This window comes from Chrysochloris asiatica, unplaced genomic scaffold, assembly GCF_000296735.1.
Source record: "Chrysochloris asiatica unplaced genomic scaffold, ChrAsi1.0 scaffold00090, whole genome shotgun sequence".
Classification (NCBI taxonomy): domain Eukaryota; kingdom Metazoa; phylum Chordata; class Mammalia; order Afrosoricida; family Chrysochloridae; genus Chrysochloris; species Chrysochloris asiatica.
Window position 1 is genome coordinate 11,613,653 of NW_006408608.1, and position 19,046 is coordinate 11,632,698.

At 42.3% G+C, this 19,046-nt stretch overlaps 2 protein-coding genes across 2 annotated transcripts in view; both read right to left on the reverse strand.

Annotated features, from left to right (window-relative positions):
- Nucleotides 1-515: 515 nt before the first annotated feature.
- Nucleotides 516-1,764, reverse strand: CORT (cortistatin). The gene is made up of 2 exons (XM_006866437.1): nt 1,669-1,764; nt 516-734 (listed from the first exon to the last, which is right to left on the reverse strand). Exons 1-2 carry the CDS (start codon nt 1,762-1,764, stop codon nt 516-518), a joined length of 315 nt encoding a protein of 104 aa, XP_006866499.1.
- A 5,971-nt stretch (nt 1,765-7,735) lies between these two features.
- APITD1 (apoptosis-inducing, TAF9-like domain 1) overlaps nt 7,736-19,046 on the reverse strand; it is a 19,042-nt gene continuing 7,731 nt past the window's right edge. Inside the window, exons 2-5 of the mRNA XM_006866396.1 lie at nt 17,204-17,327; nt 15,013-15,046; nt 12,105-12,171; nt 7,736-7,876 (exon numbers count right to left, since the gene is read on the reverse strand). Of these exons, the coding sequence (XP_006866458.1) occupies nt 7,736-7,876; nt 12,105-12,171; nt 15,013-15,046; nt 17,204-17,327 (366 nt within the window). The remainder of the gene's footprint in view (nt 7,877-12,104; nt 12,172-15,012; nt 15,047-17,203; nt 17,328-19,046) is intronic.

Genomic DNA, 19,046 nt, shown 5'->3' on the forward strand with positions numbered 1-19,046 from the left:
TCAGCAATCCCAATCCTGGAAGAACCTAAAAGACAGAGGCAGCAACACACAGAAACCTGCACACCCATGTCCCCTGCAACATTTTTCACAACACTTCACAACAGCCCAAAGGTGGAAACAACCAAAATGTCCATCAACAGCTGAATAACTGGTACACACACACAATGGAAGTCCAGATGCATGCCGACCTTGGAGAACTAAAAACACCATGCTGAGTGAAGTCAGCCAGTCTCACTTATATTAAATAGGCAGGAAAAGGGGAGGATTTTGCTTAGGGGGCACTGAGTTTTAAGGTAAGGTAGAATGATCTGGAAAAAAGATAGAATGAATGGTTGCATTACTTGAAGAATGTAATTGATGTCACTGAATTGCACATGTAGAAATTGTTCTGATGGGGTGTATTTTGTTGCGTATACATTCACAACAAAAAACTTTAAAAAAAAGAGAAGCGTCACGGCTACTTAATTCACTTTATTTGGGTTCATCATTACACTTCTCTGTATGGGCTGAGAGATTTACTTGCAGGAGGAGAAGGTCTTCCAGAAGAAATTTTTGCAGGGAGACTTCTCTGGGCGCGTGCTCTGCCGAGGGGGCAGGCTATCCTGCCGCTTAGTCACCTTCCTGGTCTCCCCGCCTACGAAGGGCACTGCCCCGGCCTGGGGGCTCCACTCGTTCCACCAATCTAAGAAAGTCAAGAGGCCGTTTTTCTTTATTTCTGTCATTTCCTGCAGGTGCTTTTAAAAAAGAAACAGATGGTAAAGAAACAGAAATCAGCAGCTCAGCCAGCATGAAACAATACAGAACCCTTTCCTTATTATAACAAGAAGATGCTTCAGAGCAATAAAGCACATTTCCATCTAATGGATGAGAAAGTTAGACAACACCTTAAGGAAAATGCTGTAAGGAGAGAAAAGAAAGAGGTGACCATTTTTAGTCAAGGAAAACAAGCAAAAGATCAGTTTATTTTGTCCTTACATAACCTTTGTTGAGGTCCTTCATCAGAAGAGTTACGGGAGTATATGATCTTCCCCTGACAGGTAACTAGCCACCAAGAAGCCCCCTAAATCAGATAAGGCTTGTTGACTTGGTTCTCCATTTTGGTCATACTCCCAGATGTCCACGGATTTCTCTTCGAGACTATAACTTGAACTACTATGGTCTAGTCTCTCAAATTCCTTAGAAAACATCTAGCAGTAACTGGGTGATAAATGGCCTGTCTGAAACTTGTCTGGTAATTTCAGAGAAAAATCCATCTTTAATGGTCAAGTTTATGCACTCTTTCTTGGAACTTTATCAAAACGGTAAAAAGGGGAAAAATCAATCACCTCGTGAAGTTACAAATTCTCACAATGGAAATGTAATTACGGCAGTTAATCTGGGCCAGTGAGGACGTGTACTGGGTGTATAAATTGAGGCTCTGGATGGGCATGTGAGGACCACCTGTGTGCAGATGCTCCTCGTGGGATTCCATCCCACCTCAACCATCTGCAATGGGACACCCGTGCTGTGGGGGAGCCACGGGGACTGCTCAGCCCTATCTGTGAACTCAGCACAGGAACACAACACTCAGGCTTGGAGATGCTGGTGAGTCCACTGAGGTGATCAAAGAGGCAACAGACAGACAGACAGAGAGTGGACTGGCATGTGCCCGCCTGGGCCTGTACTCACCCTGCTGTCTGTGCCGGGGAAGCTGTCCCCCAGGGGCAGGGTGGCTGCAGCCCCCGGGAGCAGCAGCAGCAGCAGGAGGCGGAGGGTCAACGGCATTCTGCAGCCACGGGCACGGCTCTCCAGCTCCACTGCTGCTCACGGTCTTGGCAGTTCTGAAACCAAGACTCCGTGGATTGGGGCTCTTTCTTCTTTGGGGACTGTAGGGTGGAGTTTCAGCTCAACCTCCAGCCCTGTTTTTTTTTTTTTTAGATACATTCATGTCGAAAGCTGTACCCCTTTTCTCTCACACTCAAGCAGTGACGCAGTCTCCTGAGCAATCAGTGCCCCGCAAAGCGCATTTGAATTGGGTTTAACCCCTTAATTAAAGCCTCAGGTCTCTTCCTGTGTTCAGAGTGAATTTGTTCTTGATTTGGAATGCATGTGCGCTTGCTTCTAAAGAAGTTCTACTTCCTCGTAATTATGCCTATGGCAAGCAGGAAGTCAGGAGAACAAAACCAAATGATTTCACATAATATAAAATTAGCCTTGGATAAGGAGCTTAACATCTGAAATGTTGCCTACATAGAAGTATGACTGACTCTGTCATGGGCAGAAGAAACAAAGAGCAGATGATGATGCTTTGACAGCACCCACTAACTAGCGTCACCCAATGGCAGGCAAGGACACCTGAGTGACACACTGCTGTATCTCCGGACTACTCACACTGTAAAGCACATACTAATCACTTTAAATACAGATTCTGATGTTGGGGAGGGAAGGGGCCAGGACTCTGCATTTCTAAGAAGATCCCAGGTGACACTGAGCTTGGTATAGAGTGATCTGTAAGCTGCAGGTGACTAAACAGTGGGTCCGAGACCAGCACTTTCTTTGAATGAAACAGACCTAAAAGAGAACAGAGTGTGTTGTGTATAGTAAGGCAAATATTGTTTCATGCTAATGCATTAGGTATAAATGTTTCTTACTGTCTTCATGATCCCCACCAAGTGAGAAACATAGGGCTGCCCTGCACCTGCCCAGTTCCCGGAAGCTCACTTTCCTACGTAAGCCAGCACTACCACTGGCAAGTACTGAACCTTAGGTCCTTGACTCTGCCACCTCTTGGCTTTCCCTCACTGCTCATTTCAACATCACACAGCAAGTGCACAGACCCTCTTCACCCAATGAACACACCTTGTCAGATCTGAAACACACTTCTTGTTGTTAGCTGCTTTTGTGTTGTCCCAGACTCATGGCAACCCCACCCACAAAGGAACTAAACACTGCCCAGTCCCACGCCATTGCCATGATCAGTTGTGGATCAGGCCCTTAGGGTTTTCATTGGCTGATTTTCACAAGCATACTGCCAGACTTTTCTTCCCAGTCTTAGGAAGTTCTGCTGAAACCTATTCAACATCACACCACCACAAACTTTCACCAGCAGATGGAGGTGGCTACACACAAGGTTCATTGGCCAGGAACTGAACCCAGGTCTCCAGCATGGAAGGTGAGAATTCTACCACTAAGCCTCAACTGGCCCATAGAACATACTTAGGGAAGATGAGTATCTGAGACAAAGCTCTAAACTGAAAACCTGAAATAAACAACCAGAACTGACAGCTCTCCGGAAGTCAGCACTATGCTTTCAATTTGCAAACTGAGTCCTGGTATGGTGCTGTGGGTGAATGTGCTGGACTTCAAGGTTGGTTTGAACTGAAATACGATGGTTCAAACTCACCAGTTGCTCCTCGGAAACGCTATAGAGGTCACTGAGTCAGAACTGACTTGATGGCACTTAACAACGACAACCCCTTCACAAAAGGAAATCTCCATCTTAACTTCCACTTTGCCCAGGTTTTTTATTAGATTATTTTTTAAATTGCAGGCAAAACTGACATGACCTGATGACTATTTGTTGCTTAGTCCCTTTTTTCTGTACCATAATATTTTTTTGACTAAGATAATTTTCACAAGCTGCATTACATGTCTGAGGTGTTCTTACAGATGAAAAATTCATAGCAGCTCAGCCAGCTACTTCTTTTTCCTTTAAACTTTTTACTGTGAATTGAGTGAAGGTTAACAGACAAGATCATCAGCTTTACTTTCACCCAATAATAACATTTTGTTTCATCTCAATGATTACATTCCCATCACTGCAACAAGAATTACTCTGCTTCCTCACTGTGGCTTCCCCCCTGTGGCTTCCCTTTTACATCTTATTTTTCACAAATGAACAAAGCAAGAATATTTATGTACACATTGTTGTTGTTAGGTGCCATCAAGTCAGTGCCGACTCATAGCTACCCTATATACAACAGAATGAAACACTGCCCAGTATACATATAAAACAAAAAGTACTCATTTAAATGGCCAAAGGGCACATTTTGCAAGCCAGCCTCCTGCCCACAGGCAGTGTTTCTCAGTTCATGGACCTAGAGCCGGCAGCTACTCTGTCTCTCCATGCCATTGCCTCTGTCACTGTCTCTACTGTCACAACTCCCCTAGGTAGGAGCTCACGCTCCACTCATGCTCCATTCATTCTCTTCCTTCTTGATGGTCTTGGGATCCTCTGTTCCTGAAATGAATGATTAGCTATTCCCCTCTTTTAGTTACATATCTTCTACAATTACAGTTGTGACCATCGCAATTAATTCTAACAACTACAATTGAATCATCAACTCCTGTCCACATCATTCCCCACGTCCTTTCATCAGATCCATCTAGAAGAGGAAAACTATTTAGTGGTAAATTCTACCTTACCCTCCTCATTCTGAAACTAAACACACTCATGAAAGCTTGTAAGCCAGCCAACTTTACACTTTTATATTGTTGTTGTTGCTGTCAGATGCTATCAAGTCGGTACCAACTCATAGCGACCCTATGCATAACAGTAGCTCCTTTGCCCAAATGTGACCAGGGATGGAATGATAAAGGGTAAGCTACACTGCCTTGGAAATTCCAGAGTAATGAATCCCTAACTGGAACGTGTAGGTAGGGAAGCTCGTGAGAACACTGGGAGCAGAGGTAGTGATCCCTTACAAAGCCTAGTCATCCCTATGCTCTGATTCCTGAGAAAGGTGTTGTATGACCACACATCTAAACACCAAACAAGATGTAATGTGCCACACGAACCAAAAGGTTACATGTAAATCAAGTCAACATTCTTATCTGGTTTGAGAACCTCATATCAGCATACTTGTGCCAACCAGAGGTGCCATCTACAACCCTCCAACCAAGAGCCAGGATGCCCATGCACACAGTTCAATAGTTCTAGCCATGTAGATATTGAGTTTTAGTGGCTATACTAAACCCACTGCCAACTCAATTCAACCCAACGACTGTCTGTCCACTTTCCAGGATGAGATCTTATGGAGTAGACAGTCTCACCTTTCTTCAGTGGAGCAGGGGACGGGTTTGAACCGCTGACCTTACAGTTAACAGTCCAATGCCTAACCTACAATGCTCCCAGGGCTCCTCTGCTGTTGTTGGTAGGTGCCACTGAGTTAGCACCGACTCATAGCGACCCTATGTACAACAGAACAAAACACTGCCTGGTCCTGGGTCAACCTCACTACTGTTGCCACACTTGAGCCCATTGATGCTGACACTTGGCCAATCCATCTCGCTGGGGGTCTTCCTCTTTTTCTCTGACCCTCCACCTTACCAAACATGATATCCTTCTTCAGGGACTGCTCCCTCCTGACAATATGTCTGAAATATGAGCGACGAAGTTGGGCCATCCTGGCCTCCAAGGAGCACTCTGGCTGCACTTCTTCCAAAATGGATCTACTGGTTCTTTTGGCAGTCCATGGCACTTTCAGTATTCTCCTCCAACACCATAGATCAAAGGCATCAATTCTCCTATAGTCGTCCTTATTCACTGTCCAGCTTTCGCATGCATATGAGGTTACTGAAAATACCATGGCTTGGGTCAGGCACACCTTAGTCCTCAAGTAGCTACAAAAATCTCTAAAAATAAGATGCATCATAATAGTTTCTACCCATTATCTTTATTACATGCGGAAACTATTTTTAACCTTATTTCACTAATACCAGCACAAACTTTCAAGAAGTCATAGTTACTAGAGTTGTAAAACCAGGAGGCAAATCTAGAACCATCTGTCCTTTGGAAAGTCCACTGGTGTCTATTTCATAAACTCTTGTTGATGAGGGGCCTAAAGAGAGCTTACCCAAAGTCAAACTGCTCACACACATCTCTTTGGCTAAAATAAGGATGACTGGCCTTTCTTTCACTGATGTGACTCACAGATATTACAATGATTATCTAAGATCAAATGGTTGGTTAGCTGCACATCCTGAAGTCAGGAATGTTGAAGTCAATGCTTTCCTACAGCCACAGGTGAAGACTTTTGGATGTCTTTTGCTAAACATATTTGGGCATGGGTATTATACATTCTATCTAAGATAAATGCCCTTTCTAGATTCTGCATCTCTGAATGTGGGTCCCATCTCTACTAATCAATAGTTAGGTGACTTGGAGCAGCTGGTTATCCTCACCAAGCTTCAGTCCCCTCATCAAAAAACGGGGCTAGTCAAATCTACCCAGATGTATTTGTGAAGACTCAAGGGAGCCCCCAGCGCCAGTGCACACAGGGAGGGCTCTGTCAGTGTCAGTCTCCCCTTTGCCCCAACTGCCCCTCAGGGAAGAGACATACCCCGGTTCTTAAAGAAACTCAAGAGAAGACAAAACTGGGCTCTTGGAAGCATCTCACAAAAATGGGGTACAAAACACTGGAGCATTTTGGAGTGGTCCCAAGTTCTACTTCCACTCAAAGAGAAACATTGTTTAAAAACAAAAAAAAAAAGCCAGAAAAATGTCAGAGAAAGGCAGAGTCCTGGAAGCTCATCTGGAACTAAAGATGGAAGTCCTGATGTAGCGCTGAAGGATAACCACCACAAGACCATTAGTTCAAACCGACCTACAAAAGGTCACTATGAGACAGAACCAACTCAACAGCACACAACAACAATAAGAGACATTGGCGAAAACTCAAAAAAAGTAATATGGACCATTTCCACACATCCACCTTTTTCAGCCGTGATCACAGGTGACATGGAACAACATCATACTATCAGTTATCAGAAGAGCTAAATAAATACAGGTTTATTCATTTTCTTTCAGGAATTACTATTTGCCTGGAAAATTATTTAAGAGAATTGCAAATAAACTATGATTTTAATACTCCAAAAAGTTGACCATGTTTAATTGCTAACAGTTTTATTAACTCCAGTAGATATCACTTCCAACATATCCCATTCAAAGACAATGCCTTTTTTATGTGTTTAAGTAAGACATGGGAGTATCTTGCTTAACCTTTTCATGACCTGTGGGACATATAGCACCCACCTGCCTACATTTTCCTCCTCCAGGGATCATGGGCAGCTGCTTTCCCACTGACAGCTGTCCATGCAGCCATCAGACCAGACTGACTGAAATGGAAGAAGTGGGATGTGTGCCACAAATGACTGTTTTTACAGTCTTCGAGGCGATGCAGTCCATGGGTTGCTACTTTACAAAACTTTTGTCTCTTTTGCCTTTTTTATTGGGAGACAAGTATTGTAAGTATTTTTCTGGATTCCTGTGCATTACCTGGAAATTGCCTTTCTCATGATGAGCTGATGTTCATAAGAGGACCACATTTCCAAGTACCCTAAATTGCATGTCCCTGTCAAGGGATCTACGAGGTGGTACAGAACACAGAGTTAACAAGTATGTCCTCTATAATCCTACCAAGGAGTCCATAGGGACATGTGAGCCACATAATATATACATACATCAATATCTATATTTCATAACGAAATTTCAGAAATGCTCCTTGATCCAGCATGCCTTCCATTAATGAAAACACATGGTATCAACTAAAAATTCAAAATAGAAAATAACAGGATCATGAAAGGGTTAAGAGTTTCCAGTTCTCTTTTCAATTCGCTTTTGAAATTAAAGACATAGAAAATCAAGGATAAAATGCCTCCTGGCCTTTCTCTCCTAATTTCAAAATCCCCTTTGTGACAATCCACATTTCTGTGTGGCTCTACCTGCTGAAGACTGCTTTTCCAAATGGCGATCAGTCTAATTCTCACTTTCCACTTCCCTAGCCTCTGCCGAATCCCTTAGATCTTTGGTTGCATTCTCCAGCTTCTTTTTCTTCTTTGCCTTTTGTTCTAGGTTAAACTGAGCAATCTCTTCATTTTTCTCTGTGATGTATTTTAGCTGCAACAAAAAGTTAAATTGTTACTGTAACTGATTGTAAAACCAATTATTCTAAAAATGACAACCTGGAGAAACATGGGCTACATTTCTTAAGACTTAGATGCAATACATTTTTTTTTCTGGAACAAGGAATCAATTATAAAAACTACCTCACGGCTACTCATTTCTCTTCCAAACAGTATACTCCGCTGTAGGAGTTCCCTGACAAGCAGAATTAAACCCTGGCGCTTGTGTAAGGCAAGTCAATCACAAATGCGCTCTACAAAGCAGAAATATAGTCAGTGTCTCTCTAAACTTATTCAGCTAACATTTACTGAGCAGCTAGGATGTACCAGATATCAGGGTTACAAGATAATAAGGCCCCTGTCCTCATGGATGATGTAATCAAACACACAAATTTAGCTGCAACTCATTAGAGTCCTGATGTGGCACTGTAGGATAAGCACTGGATTGCTAACCACAGGGTGGCAGTTCAAACCCATCAGCCCCTCCTTGGAAATCCTATACAGGGTGGCTATGAGTTGGAACCAACTCGGCAGCACTTAAATACAAATTCTGGTAATGAGGTTGTGGTCAGATGAAGAAATATTAAAATAAAACTAATAATCTGAGTAAACAAACGGAGCTTTTGAAAATAATATTGCTAAGATGACTTGCACTGACCATTCCTTTGAATGTTCTTAGAAACCGCACTCTGAAGCAGACAGTAAGTTAGGACACTGCACAGAATTAACAAAGGCTGAGAAATGTCTTTTCCATCAACACACAGATCAAGCACAATATTTATTTTACTTAGGAATCACATTATCCATAATCTTAAGACTTTGGAGAAAGGATGTTAGAAGAGAGGAAACAGCACAATGGAATTGGCACGAGATTCAGAGTTAGAAGGTTCAACTATCAACTCACCCAGAAAGCTCCATTCATATTTAATTTGGTGAAGTTAGTGAACTTCAGTTGCTTGGCCTATAAAATGGGACTAAGATGTGTTATGGAGTCCTAGTGTGGAGCTGCAGGATAACGTGCTGCACTGTGAGGTCAGTTTGAACCACAAGGTTGGTGGTTAGAACCAACATGATGGCACTTATCACCACCACCACCACCAAGATGTGTTATTAATAACCCTATGTAATACTGGGTTGGATCATGCTCCCTCCTCCCTCCCGCCCCCATCATTCATGTCCACCCAGAACATCAGACTGTGACCTTATTCAGAAAGAATGTCTTTGCAGATATAATTAAGATGAGCTCATGCTGGAGCAGGGTGGGCCCTTAATCCAGTAGGACTGGGCTCCCAATAAGAAGAGGAGAAACACAGACACAAGGGAAATGCCACGTGAAGACAGAAGATTGGTGAAAAGCAGCAAAAATTAGAATTATGGAGCCATAAAACAAGGAGGAGACCAGGACCCCAGAGCTTTTAGAGGGAGGGTGGTGCTGCCGACACCTGGATACTAGACATCTAGCTTCCAAAAATGAGAGAGGGAACAAATTTCTGTTATTTTGGGCCGTCCAGTTTGTGGGGTTTTTTTTTGACAACCCTAGGAAATGAATATACCCTCATATGATGGTTATGAAAATTAAATATACCCACCCACCATGGTATGCTGTAGGATAAGCAGTGGACTAGTAGCAGATACTGGACTGCTAACTGAAAGGTCAGCTGTTCAAACCCACCAGCTACTCTTTGGAAACTCTATGCAGGGTCACTAAGAGTCAGAACGGAATCAACAGCACTTGACAATCACCACCACCGCCACTATCACCATTAAGTCAAATCCAGCTCATAGTATGAGTGGCTGTAAATCTTTATAGGAGCAGAAAGCCTCTTCTTTCTCTCTTGGAGCAGCTAGTTGATCTAATGTCCTACCGTGCAGTTAGCAGTCCAGCACTTCTCCAACAGCACCACCAGGGCTCCATAAGTAACATAGAAAGTTGTATTTACAAAAACCCACAGCCATCAAGTTGATTCTGACTCATGTTGTTGTTGTTAGGTGCCAGCGAGTTGATACCGACTCATAGCGACCTTATGCACAGCAGAACAAAACACTACCCGATCCTGGGCCAACCTCACTATTGTTGCCATGCTTGAGTCCATCGATGCTGCCACTAAGTCAGACCATCTCGCTGGGGGTCTTCCTCTTTTTCTCTGACCCTCCACCTTACCAAACATGATATCCTTCACCAGTGACTGGTCCCTCCTGACAGTATGTCCAAAGTATGAGAGATGAAATTTGGCCATACTGGCCTCTAAGGAGCACTCTAGCTGCACTTCTTCCAACACAGATCTGTTGGTTCTTTTGGCAGCCCATGGCACTTTCAATATCCTCCTCCAACACCATAACTCAAATTTATCGATTCTTCTATGGTATTCCTTTGTCACTGTCCAGCTTTCGCATGCATATGAGGTTATTGAAAATACCATGGCTTGGGTCAGGTGCACCTTAATCCTCAAGCTTACATCTTTGCTCTTTAACACTTTAAAAAGGTCTTGTGCAGCAGATTTGTCTAATGCAATACATCAGTTGATTTCTTGACTGCTGCTTCCATCAGTGTTGATAGTTGATCCAAGAAGAATGAAGTCCTTGACAACTTCAATCTTTTCTCGGTTGATAAGAATGTTTATTAGTCCAGTGGTGAGAATTTTTGTTTTCTTTACATTGAGATGCAATCCATACTGAAGGCTGTGTGTGCTCTTTGATCTTCATCAGTAAGTATTTTAAGTCCTCTTCACTTTCAGCAATCAAAGTTGTGTCATCTGCATATCGCAGGTTGTTAATGAGTCTTCCTCCAATTCTGATGCCATGTTTTTCTTCATAGAACCCAGCTTCTTGGATTATTTGCTCAGCATACAGGTTGAATAAGTATGGTGGAAATAATACAACACTGTCGCACACCTTTCTTAATTTTAAAACATTCAGTGTTCTATTCTGTTCGAACAACTGCCTCTTGGTCCATGCACAGATTCCTCATGAGCACAATGAAGTGTTCCGGAATACTCATACTTCACAATGTTGTCCATAGCTTGTGATGATCCACACAATATCAAGCTTTTGTGTAGTCAATAAAACACAGGTAAACATCTTTCTGATATTCTCTGCTTTCAGCCAAGATCCATTGGACATCAGCAATGACATCCGTTACCCCACAGCCTATTTTGAATCCGGCTTGAACCTCTGGAAGTTTTCTGTCAATGTACGATGGCAGCCATTTCTGTATTACCTTTAGTAAAACTTTACTCACATGGGATAGCAAAGATATTGTCCGATGATTTCTGTATTCCGTTGGGTCACCTCTCTTTGAAATGGGCACAAATATGGATCTCTTTCAATCAGTTGGCCAGATAGTCATCTTCCAAATTTCTTGGCATAGATGAGCGAGTGCCTCCAGTGCTGCCTCACTTCCTTGAAAGATTTCAATGTTTATTCCATCAATTCCTGGTGCCTTGTTCTTTGCCAATTCCTTCAATACACCTTGGACTTCCTCCAAGTATAGGGTTTCTCACCCTGTATAGGGTTTCTGAGGCTAATGATTAAATAATACAACCACCACCATCACTGCCATCAAGTCAACTCAGACTCAGAGTGCCCTGGGGGATTTGAACCACGTGTAGTGGTTATGAATCCCACAAGGTCAGCAGTTCGAAACTACCAGCTGTTCCGTGGGAGAAAGATGAGGCTTTCTGCTCCGTAAAGATTTACAGCCTCGGAAACCCTGTACAGGGTAGCTGTGAGTCGTTACCAACTCCATGGCACATCACCACCACCACCACCTTGCAGTTAGCAGTCCAGCGCTTATCCTACATCACCACCAGGGCTCCTTCATATATACAAAAGCACCTGTAAATTGTAAAGTGCTTACACGGTAATAGATAGAAAAGGCTCTCATTTCTTGCCCTCCTGGCCATACCATCGCTCCTTCTTTACCTGGCCTGTGACCTGCCTCTGGCATCATGCTATCAATGAAACATGGGATCAAAGTTTTGAGAGATTATAAAAAAGGCAAATTATGAAATCCAAAGAGTGCTGATTAGAAAATTTCAAATTGGGTTAGCAAGATCTATCATACTGAAAGAAAGACTATAAATTACAGGCAGGTCTGAATGTTTCAACCACCTCTAGTTTTTAATGCAAGGTGCCCTGGGGATAAGTTCCTGGCTTCCAGTGATTAATTGGGAATAATGTATTCTGATGGGAAAGGGGAGTGAGGGAAGAGATTCATCTCTCACCAGTGAATTGCTCCTCCTGGCTAAGAGCTTCACGTCCTCGGTGTTAATTGTGCTTCTTTTTGCGTGTCTGTAAAAAGGGCAGAAACAATTCACCAAAATGTTTGGTATTATTTAAAGTTTTGATGAAACACAAAAGTCCATTGTCAGACTTCAAATGAGCAAGGCTCTCTAATAGCCCATCTTCTTAGATTAAGGTCATTAAGCAATAGTGGTGCAAAAATGAGTGACGTTACTAGCCAAGAGACTCATCAAGTAAAGAGACAGAGAAAGCAGAAGTCCATCTGTCTGCCTCCGTCTGACGACCAAGGGTACCTAAAGAGCAGAAGAAAGAAGTCTGCACAGTTACAACTTTTCCAAAAGTGACCTGCTTGGTCACAGTGAACACCACAGAAAAACCAAGGTGAAGGTGAGGGTATGACTTCAGTGTAAGGAGGATGGACAGAGTCCCACTATATACAGATCGTTTCCAAGTAGATGTGAAATGGAAGAACAGAGAGAAGTTCCATGAAGCATGCTTTCACTTATAAGAGAGGACTTCCAAAGCTTGTGGAAAAATTCCTTCCAAGAGCTTTTGGAAACCTCTTTATACCAAGTTCCTGAAGCTCTTCTCCAAGGCCTAAATTACAGGCAAAGGCTTATCAAGAAAAGGCTGAGAGCCCATTCCCCAACAAGGAGTTAATACAGTTCCCAACCAAGTCCAAGGAGAGCAAAGAATGTAATTTAAACTGGAGTCTGTTTCTAGTTCGCAAACTGAGACTCAAGTTCTCATTCCAGTCCTCTTTATCTTTGCTTTAAGAGGTCATTTGAGATAATAGGCTCTATTCAATCATTTACTACTCTGAATTACCCCCTTTCTTCCCATTTCCAACTTCCCACCAAATAAGTAGAAAAGGCCCATTCTCCTATCCTCAATAACTAGCTAAGTGCCCAGCATGTAGTAAATCATCAGTAAATACTGCTATGAGTCGGAACCGACTCCACAGCACATAGCCACCACCACCAAATACTGTTGAGCTAAAAGATAAAACCATGCCGAAATTATACTCCATAATTCAGTCAAATTAATCCTATATAGTTTCTTAAATGTTCAAGTACCATTGCATCATGATTGATAATATCTGACCATCAGGAGACAGAATCCATCTCAAGAGATCTAAAGATGATAAACAGCAATCACAAAGTACATGAGCACATCCACAGATGTTCTGGGGTGGAGACTCTTAAATGCTGACAGACATAATATATAATGCTGGTTTCAAGCAAAACCAGGTTGCTCTATTTGTACTTATGCCTGTATCTACATTTTCCTTGTTGTAGTTGGCTGCTGCCAATTCAACCACCTAGTCAGGACAACCCTATGCACAATGAAGCAAAACATTGCCCATTCCTGCATTATCCCATGAATGGTTGCAGATTAGACCACTGGGACACACAGTATTCACTGGTTGCTTTTTAGAAGTATATCACCAGGCCTTTCTTCCTAGTCTATCTCAGTCTGGAAGCTCCACTGAAAACTGTTTAGCATTATAGCAACACACAAGCCTCCACTGGCAGATGGGTGGTAGGGTATGCTTGAGGTTGTGAATCGAACCTGGGTCTACCTCATGGAAGCGAAGAATTCTTCTACTGAACCATCTCATCTCCCTCAAGAGCTTTTAACCAATCTCTTTTACTTAAAAGATGATTTCCTTCCTGTGCCTGTCATCTGTACCCCCCGCACGCAGCAAAAGAAAATCAGCCTTCAAATGCAATTATAAAATACAGAGTATCTGAAAGCTTAATGCAAAACAAAGCAAATAATTCTCATTTCCCTTTTATTTCTAGAATTTTCGGAAAGTGTTTTCTTTTTAAATTTCATTATCTTTCTCCACGGCGAACGTAAAAATGGCAAGTAAGGGTGAAAAATGTATTTCTCAGGAGACATGGTGGAGGATGATGGGCTACACTTAAGTTAACAATGAACAAGCTCAGTGAGCTACCAGTATCCCATAATGCTATCTTATCCCTTTTGGCTAAATTGAAGATACTAAGCGGTTTTTAGGGGCTCATATATACAGGGACAGGAAAGATTTAAAGCCTGCCCTTTGAGAACCTACTGCTTTAATTCATTCAAAATATTCATCCGAGAAACAAAGAGCTAATAGGAGCAAGGTGAAAAGTATGGGGTGTGGGAGAAACTGGCACCAAATCAGAAGTGGTAGCAAATTAGAAAGCTTTAGCCCTTTCCAGCCTTAGTCATTCAAATTGCTTCATAAAAGCAATTTGTTGCAACTGTTTTCAATTACCTCAGGTACTAATTGAAGAGATGAGTATAAATCACCTGTAAAAGCTAAAGCTTCGCCAACTGAAAGCAAGTCGCCCACTTTTCAGGGAGTATGTCTTACTCTTAACAAATGTGACAAATGGAAGCCTCTGACTGTAGACGGTGCTGTCATTATCTGTACACCTGTGAGCAATTACATCTGCCAACACAATGTCGTACCAGCGCCATTGAGGCAACATGACCCCCCCGCCACAGGAGCGTTCTCAGACCCAAGGCAATTGCCTTTTGTCCCCTCCTTTTCCCCCTCCTACAAAGCTTCAAACCAGCCCACAGAAAACGCTTTTAAAATATGCATGCCACATGCATTCAATCCTGGAGACATTATTCATACCTTTTTGATCTAGAACTGAAGAACGCCTGGTCTTGAACAGAAAATACTTGGCAAGTGTCAAAAAGTGCTAAATCAAGTCTGAATCGACATGATTAAAGCAGGTATTGCATTCTTATAGCGTCACAATTAAATACTAGCCTCCACAAAATGCCCAAAAACGAATTGCTAAAGGTCTCCTGAAATACACTGCCAGATGGAGAGTATCAATAGAAGGTAAATAAACACAGCATCAAAGGATCAAGTCCTCTACCCACCTGGCAAACATTTCAAGGTCTTTTGCAAAATTTTCTGAAAGAGAAGAGAGATGTATTTTAGCTACCACAAAGAACAGTTAAATCTTTCTATGACATGTACAGTGTGACACAACCAACTTTTTAAATCGGAGAGGAGGCATTTCAGGCAGCCAATCATTTTATAATCGCCTTTAGCCATTTTTAAGGAACTCTGGTAAGAGGTGGGCTGCTAACCACAAAGTTGGCAGTTCAAGACCACTAGTTGCTCCCCGTGAGAAAGATGAGGCTGCCTGCTCCTATATAGACTTACAGTTTCAGAAACCCTGTGTAAGGTCACCGAGTCAGAACTGACTTGATGGCAGTGAGGTGAGTTTTAGCACTGTTATGGAGCCCTGATGGTGCAGTGGGTGAGCACTGGGGTGCTATATGAAAAGGGTTAGTGATTCGAACCCTCGAGCTGCTCTGCAGGAGAAAGACGGACAGCTCTGGAAACCCTGTGGGGCAGTTCTACTCTGTTAACAGTGTGCTAGGAATCAGAATCAACTCAAGGAAATGGGTTTGTTTTTGTTTCTTTAGCCATTTTATTCATTATGACCACCCATATAAACTATGGGTAATAGAAAAATGTTATAAAGCACTGAAATTAATTTAAAAAAACCAACAAAACAATGTCTAATGTTCTACATCCCACTTTGGCGAGTAGGGACTGGGATCTTAACAGTTCATGAGCAGCCATCTAAGGTACAACATATTGGTCTCTCCATGTGTGGAAGAAAGAAAAGTAAAAAAATTTGCTTGGACTCAACCAGTCCAATGGACTAATGAAACATGAACACCAGTCATCATGACTCTGAGACCAGAAGAACTAGATGGTGCCAGGCTACCAATACCTACTAGGGGATCACATTAGAAGGTTCTGTATAGAGTGGGAGAAAATGTGGAACAAAACTCAAATTATTAAAAAGACCGGGCTTACTGGCCAAAAAGAGACTAGAGGAAGTCAAGACTATGGCCCTCAACAACCACCCTTCAGGTCTGGAATGGAACTCACCCTCATGGCCCTATTTTCATCCAAGTAGTTGACAGGTATATAGAGAGGGATCAACAACACTAGTAAGGTATATTAACCATGGAATGGTCAGTCATTCAAAACTAAAAGGGCAACAACTACCTAGGGACAAAGTTGAGAAGGGATGGGAAGGTGGGTGGAACGGAAAGACAAAGCACAGGGAGGAAGTGGGAGAACTGTTATTGCGTGGAGGGGATAGCAATCACTGAGATGAAACAAAGTGCATGATTTGTTGAATGTAAAACTAATGTGGCCTTGTCTGTAAACCACTCAGTTCACAATAAAAAGTTTAAAAAAAATTAAAAGAGGATTGATAGAATAATATAATAGCTACACTGTAAGAATTAAAGAAAGAAAAAAAGGTAAATGTCTAATGTTCATCAAGGCAGCATAAAACATAATCAAGGAGTGGATGTGCTTTGTTAACGTGCTGCATGCCAGCTGCCATCAATTCAATTCCTAATCACAGTGGCTCCAAGTACGCAGAGCAGACCTGAACTTCACATGGTTTTCAAGACGGACCTTTCAGATTTCAGAAGCAAATCACCTGGGCTGGGAGAGTTCAAACTGCCAGTCCTTCAGCTGTCCAACTTTGTGTTTGTGGCCACCCATGGACTCCTTCTCATAAAAATAAGGATCACTGGTGGCACAGTGGGTTAAGCATTGGACTGCTAACCAAAAGGTTAGTGGTTCAAACCCACCAACCACTCCAAAGGAGAAAGATGAGGAGTGTACTTCGGTAAAGACTGACAGTTCCACTCTGTTCTACAGAGTTGCTATGAATCAGAATTTACTCTGTGGCAGTGGGCTTTATGTGTTATTTTGTTTTTTCATAAAATATCCAAATATTACCTTCAGAAAAAGAAATGTTTCCTGAATAGTTTATGATGAGAATGTTCTTTGCCTTTGGGGAAATATGCCCACCCACAGATTCCTACCAGGCAAAATCTACCCTCAGGACTTTATTCAGAATATATATATATATATATATATATATACACACAGAAAAATATAGATGTTTGAAAGGGGGGGGGTTCAAAAGTTCATGGAAAAATTCCACTATATTTCAATTCCATCCTTCCTTGAACTTTTCTGAAGACCTCTCATATATCTACAAGTATATGGGGAACCATGGCTACATACCACACTGTCGAAAAGTCACCTCTGAAATCGCCGCAATGGTTTGTTTGCTGAACTGCATCTCTTTGTCTGATGTCACTTCCTCGCAAAGACAACCAACAGTGTAGTGAACTGCTGCCTTTAGCCTCTGCGAGGGGAAAATTATCATCAAAATAATTTCATGAGTAAAGGTTCAAGTAACAGCTTTTCACATCTCAAAAAAATAAGATCAAGAGGAGGGACTGCTGTGTCTAGTTCCTACAGCACTTCCCATAATGGCCAAGTGAATCTTCAAGTGCACTAACAAAAGAATGAGACCCTCTGGAGTGTGACTTACAGAAACATTACTTCAGAGTTAATGGTTATGATTTGGGTTAGGCAAAGATAGAGAATGACGGTGAAGACAGTAAGGAGAGAAGACTGTTTCCCTTTTACTTAGTTAATTGCACAAATATTAGCTCAATTCCTACTGAGAAAAAGGCTTGTGGTAGGTGTTTGGAGTAACACAATGAAAAACCAGTTTGGGATTTTGCCCTTAAGGCAGTCCAAGTAAACCCTATAGGATTCCACCCTTTGGATGCCAAGTCCCTGCCAGTCCCAGGACTGCATTTCACAAAGGATCAAAGGTCAAGACTACCTACACCTGGAAAGGCTCTTGAGGGTGTGGCTGATTTGTTGGTTCCCTAGCAGCCTCAGCAGGGCCCTCCCTTCTTCTTGTTAGGTGCCATAGTGTCGGTACAGACTCACAGCGACCCTATGCACAACAGAACAAAACACTGCCTGTCCTGGGCCAACCTCACTATTGTTGCCATGCTTGAGCCCACTGATGCTGCCACTTTGCCAATCCATCTCGCTGAAGGTCTTCCTCTTTTTCACTGACCCTCTACCTCATCAAATTTGACATCCTTCTCCAGTGACTGGTCCCTCCTGACAATATGTGCGAAGTATGAGAGTTGAAGTTTGGCCATCCTGGCCTCCAAGGAGCACTCTGGTTGCACTTCTTCCAACACAGATCTGTTGGTTCTTTTGGCAGCCTATGGCACTTTCAATATTGTCCTCCAACACCATAACTCAAATGCATCAGTTCTTCTATGGTCTTCCTTATTCACTGTCCAGCTTTCGCATGCATATTAGGTTATCGAAAATACCATGGCTTGGGTCAAGTGCACCTTAGTCCTCAAGCTGACATCTTTGCTCTTCAACACTTTAAAAAGGCCTTGTGCAGCAGATTTGCCTAATGCAATACATCAGTTGATTTCTTGACTGCTGCTTCCATGAGTGTTGATAGTTGATCCAAGAAAAATGAAGTCCTTGACAACTTCCATCTTTTCTCCATTGATAAGAATGTTGTTTACTTACGGGTCCAGTGGTGAGGATTTTTGTTTTCTTTACACTGAGATACAATCCATACCGAAGGCTGTGCTCTTTGATCTTCATCAGTATTTTAAGTCCTCTTCACTTTCAGCAATCAGAGTTGTGTCATTTTCGTATCACATGTTGTTTTAATCAGTCTTCCTCCAATCCTTATACCATGTTTTTCTTTATATAATGCAGCTTCTTGTAGTATTTGCTCAGCATACAAGTTGAGTAAGTATGGTGAAAGAATACAACCTTGTCGCACACCTTTCTTAACTTTAAACCAGTCAATGTTCCTGTGCTCTGTTCGAACAACTGCCTCTAGGTCTATGTACAGGTTCCTAATGAGCACAGTGGTCAAAAATGAAATGGAACGCATAAAATCGATATCTTAGGCATTAGTGAGCTAAAATGGACTGGTAATGGCCATTTTGAATCTGATAACCACATGGTTTACTATGCAGGGAATGACAAATTGAAAAGGAATGGTGTTGCATTCATCGTCAAAAAG

Coding starts and splice junctions, on each gene's coding strand:
- CORT (XM_006866437.1), bottom strand. CDS start 1,764: ATGCCGTTGACCCTCCGCCTCCTGCTGCTGCTGCTGCTCCCGGGGGCT. Junction 735..1,668: donor TCCCCGGCACAGACAGCAGG/GTGAGTACAGGC, acceptor CTTTTTTAAAAG/CACCTGCAGGAAATGACAGA.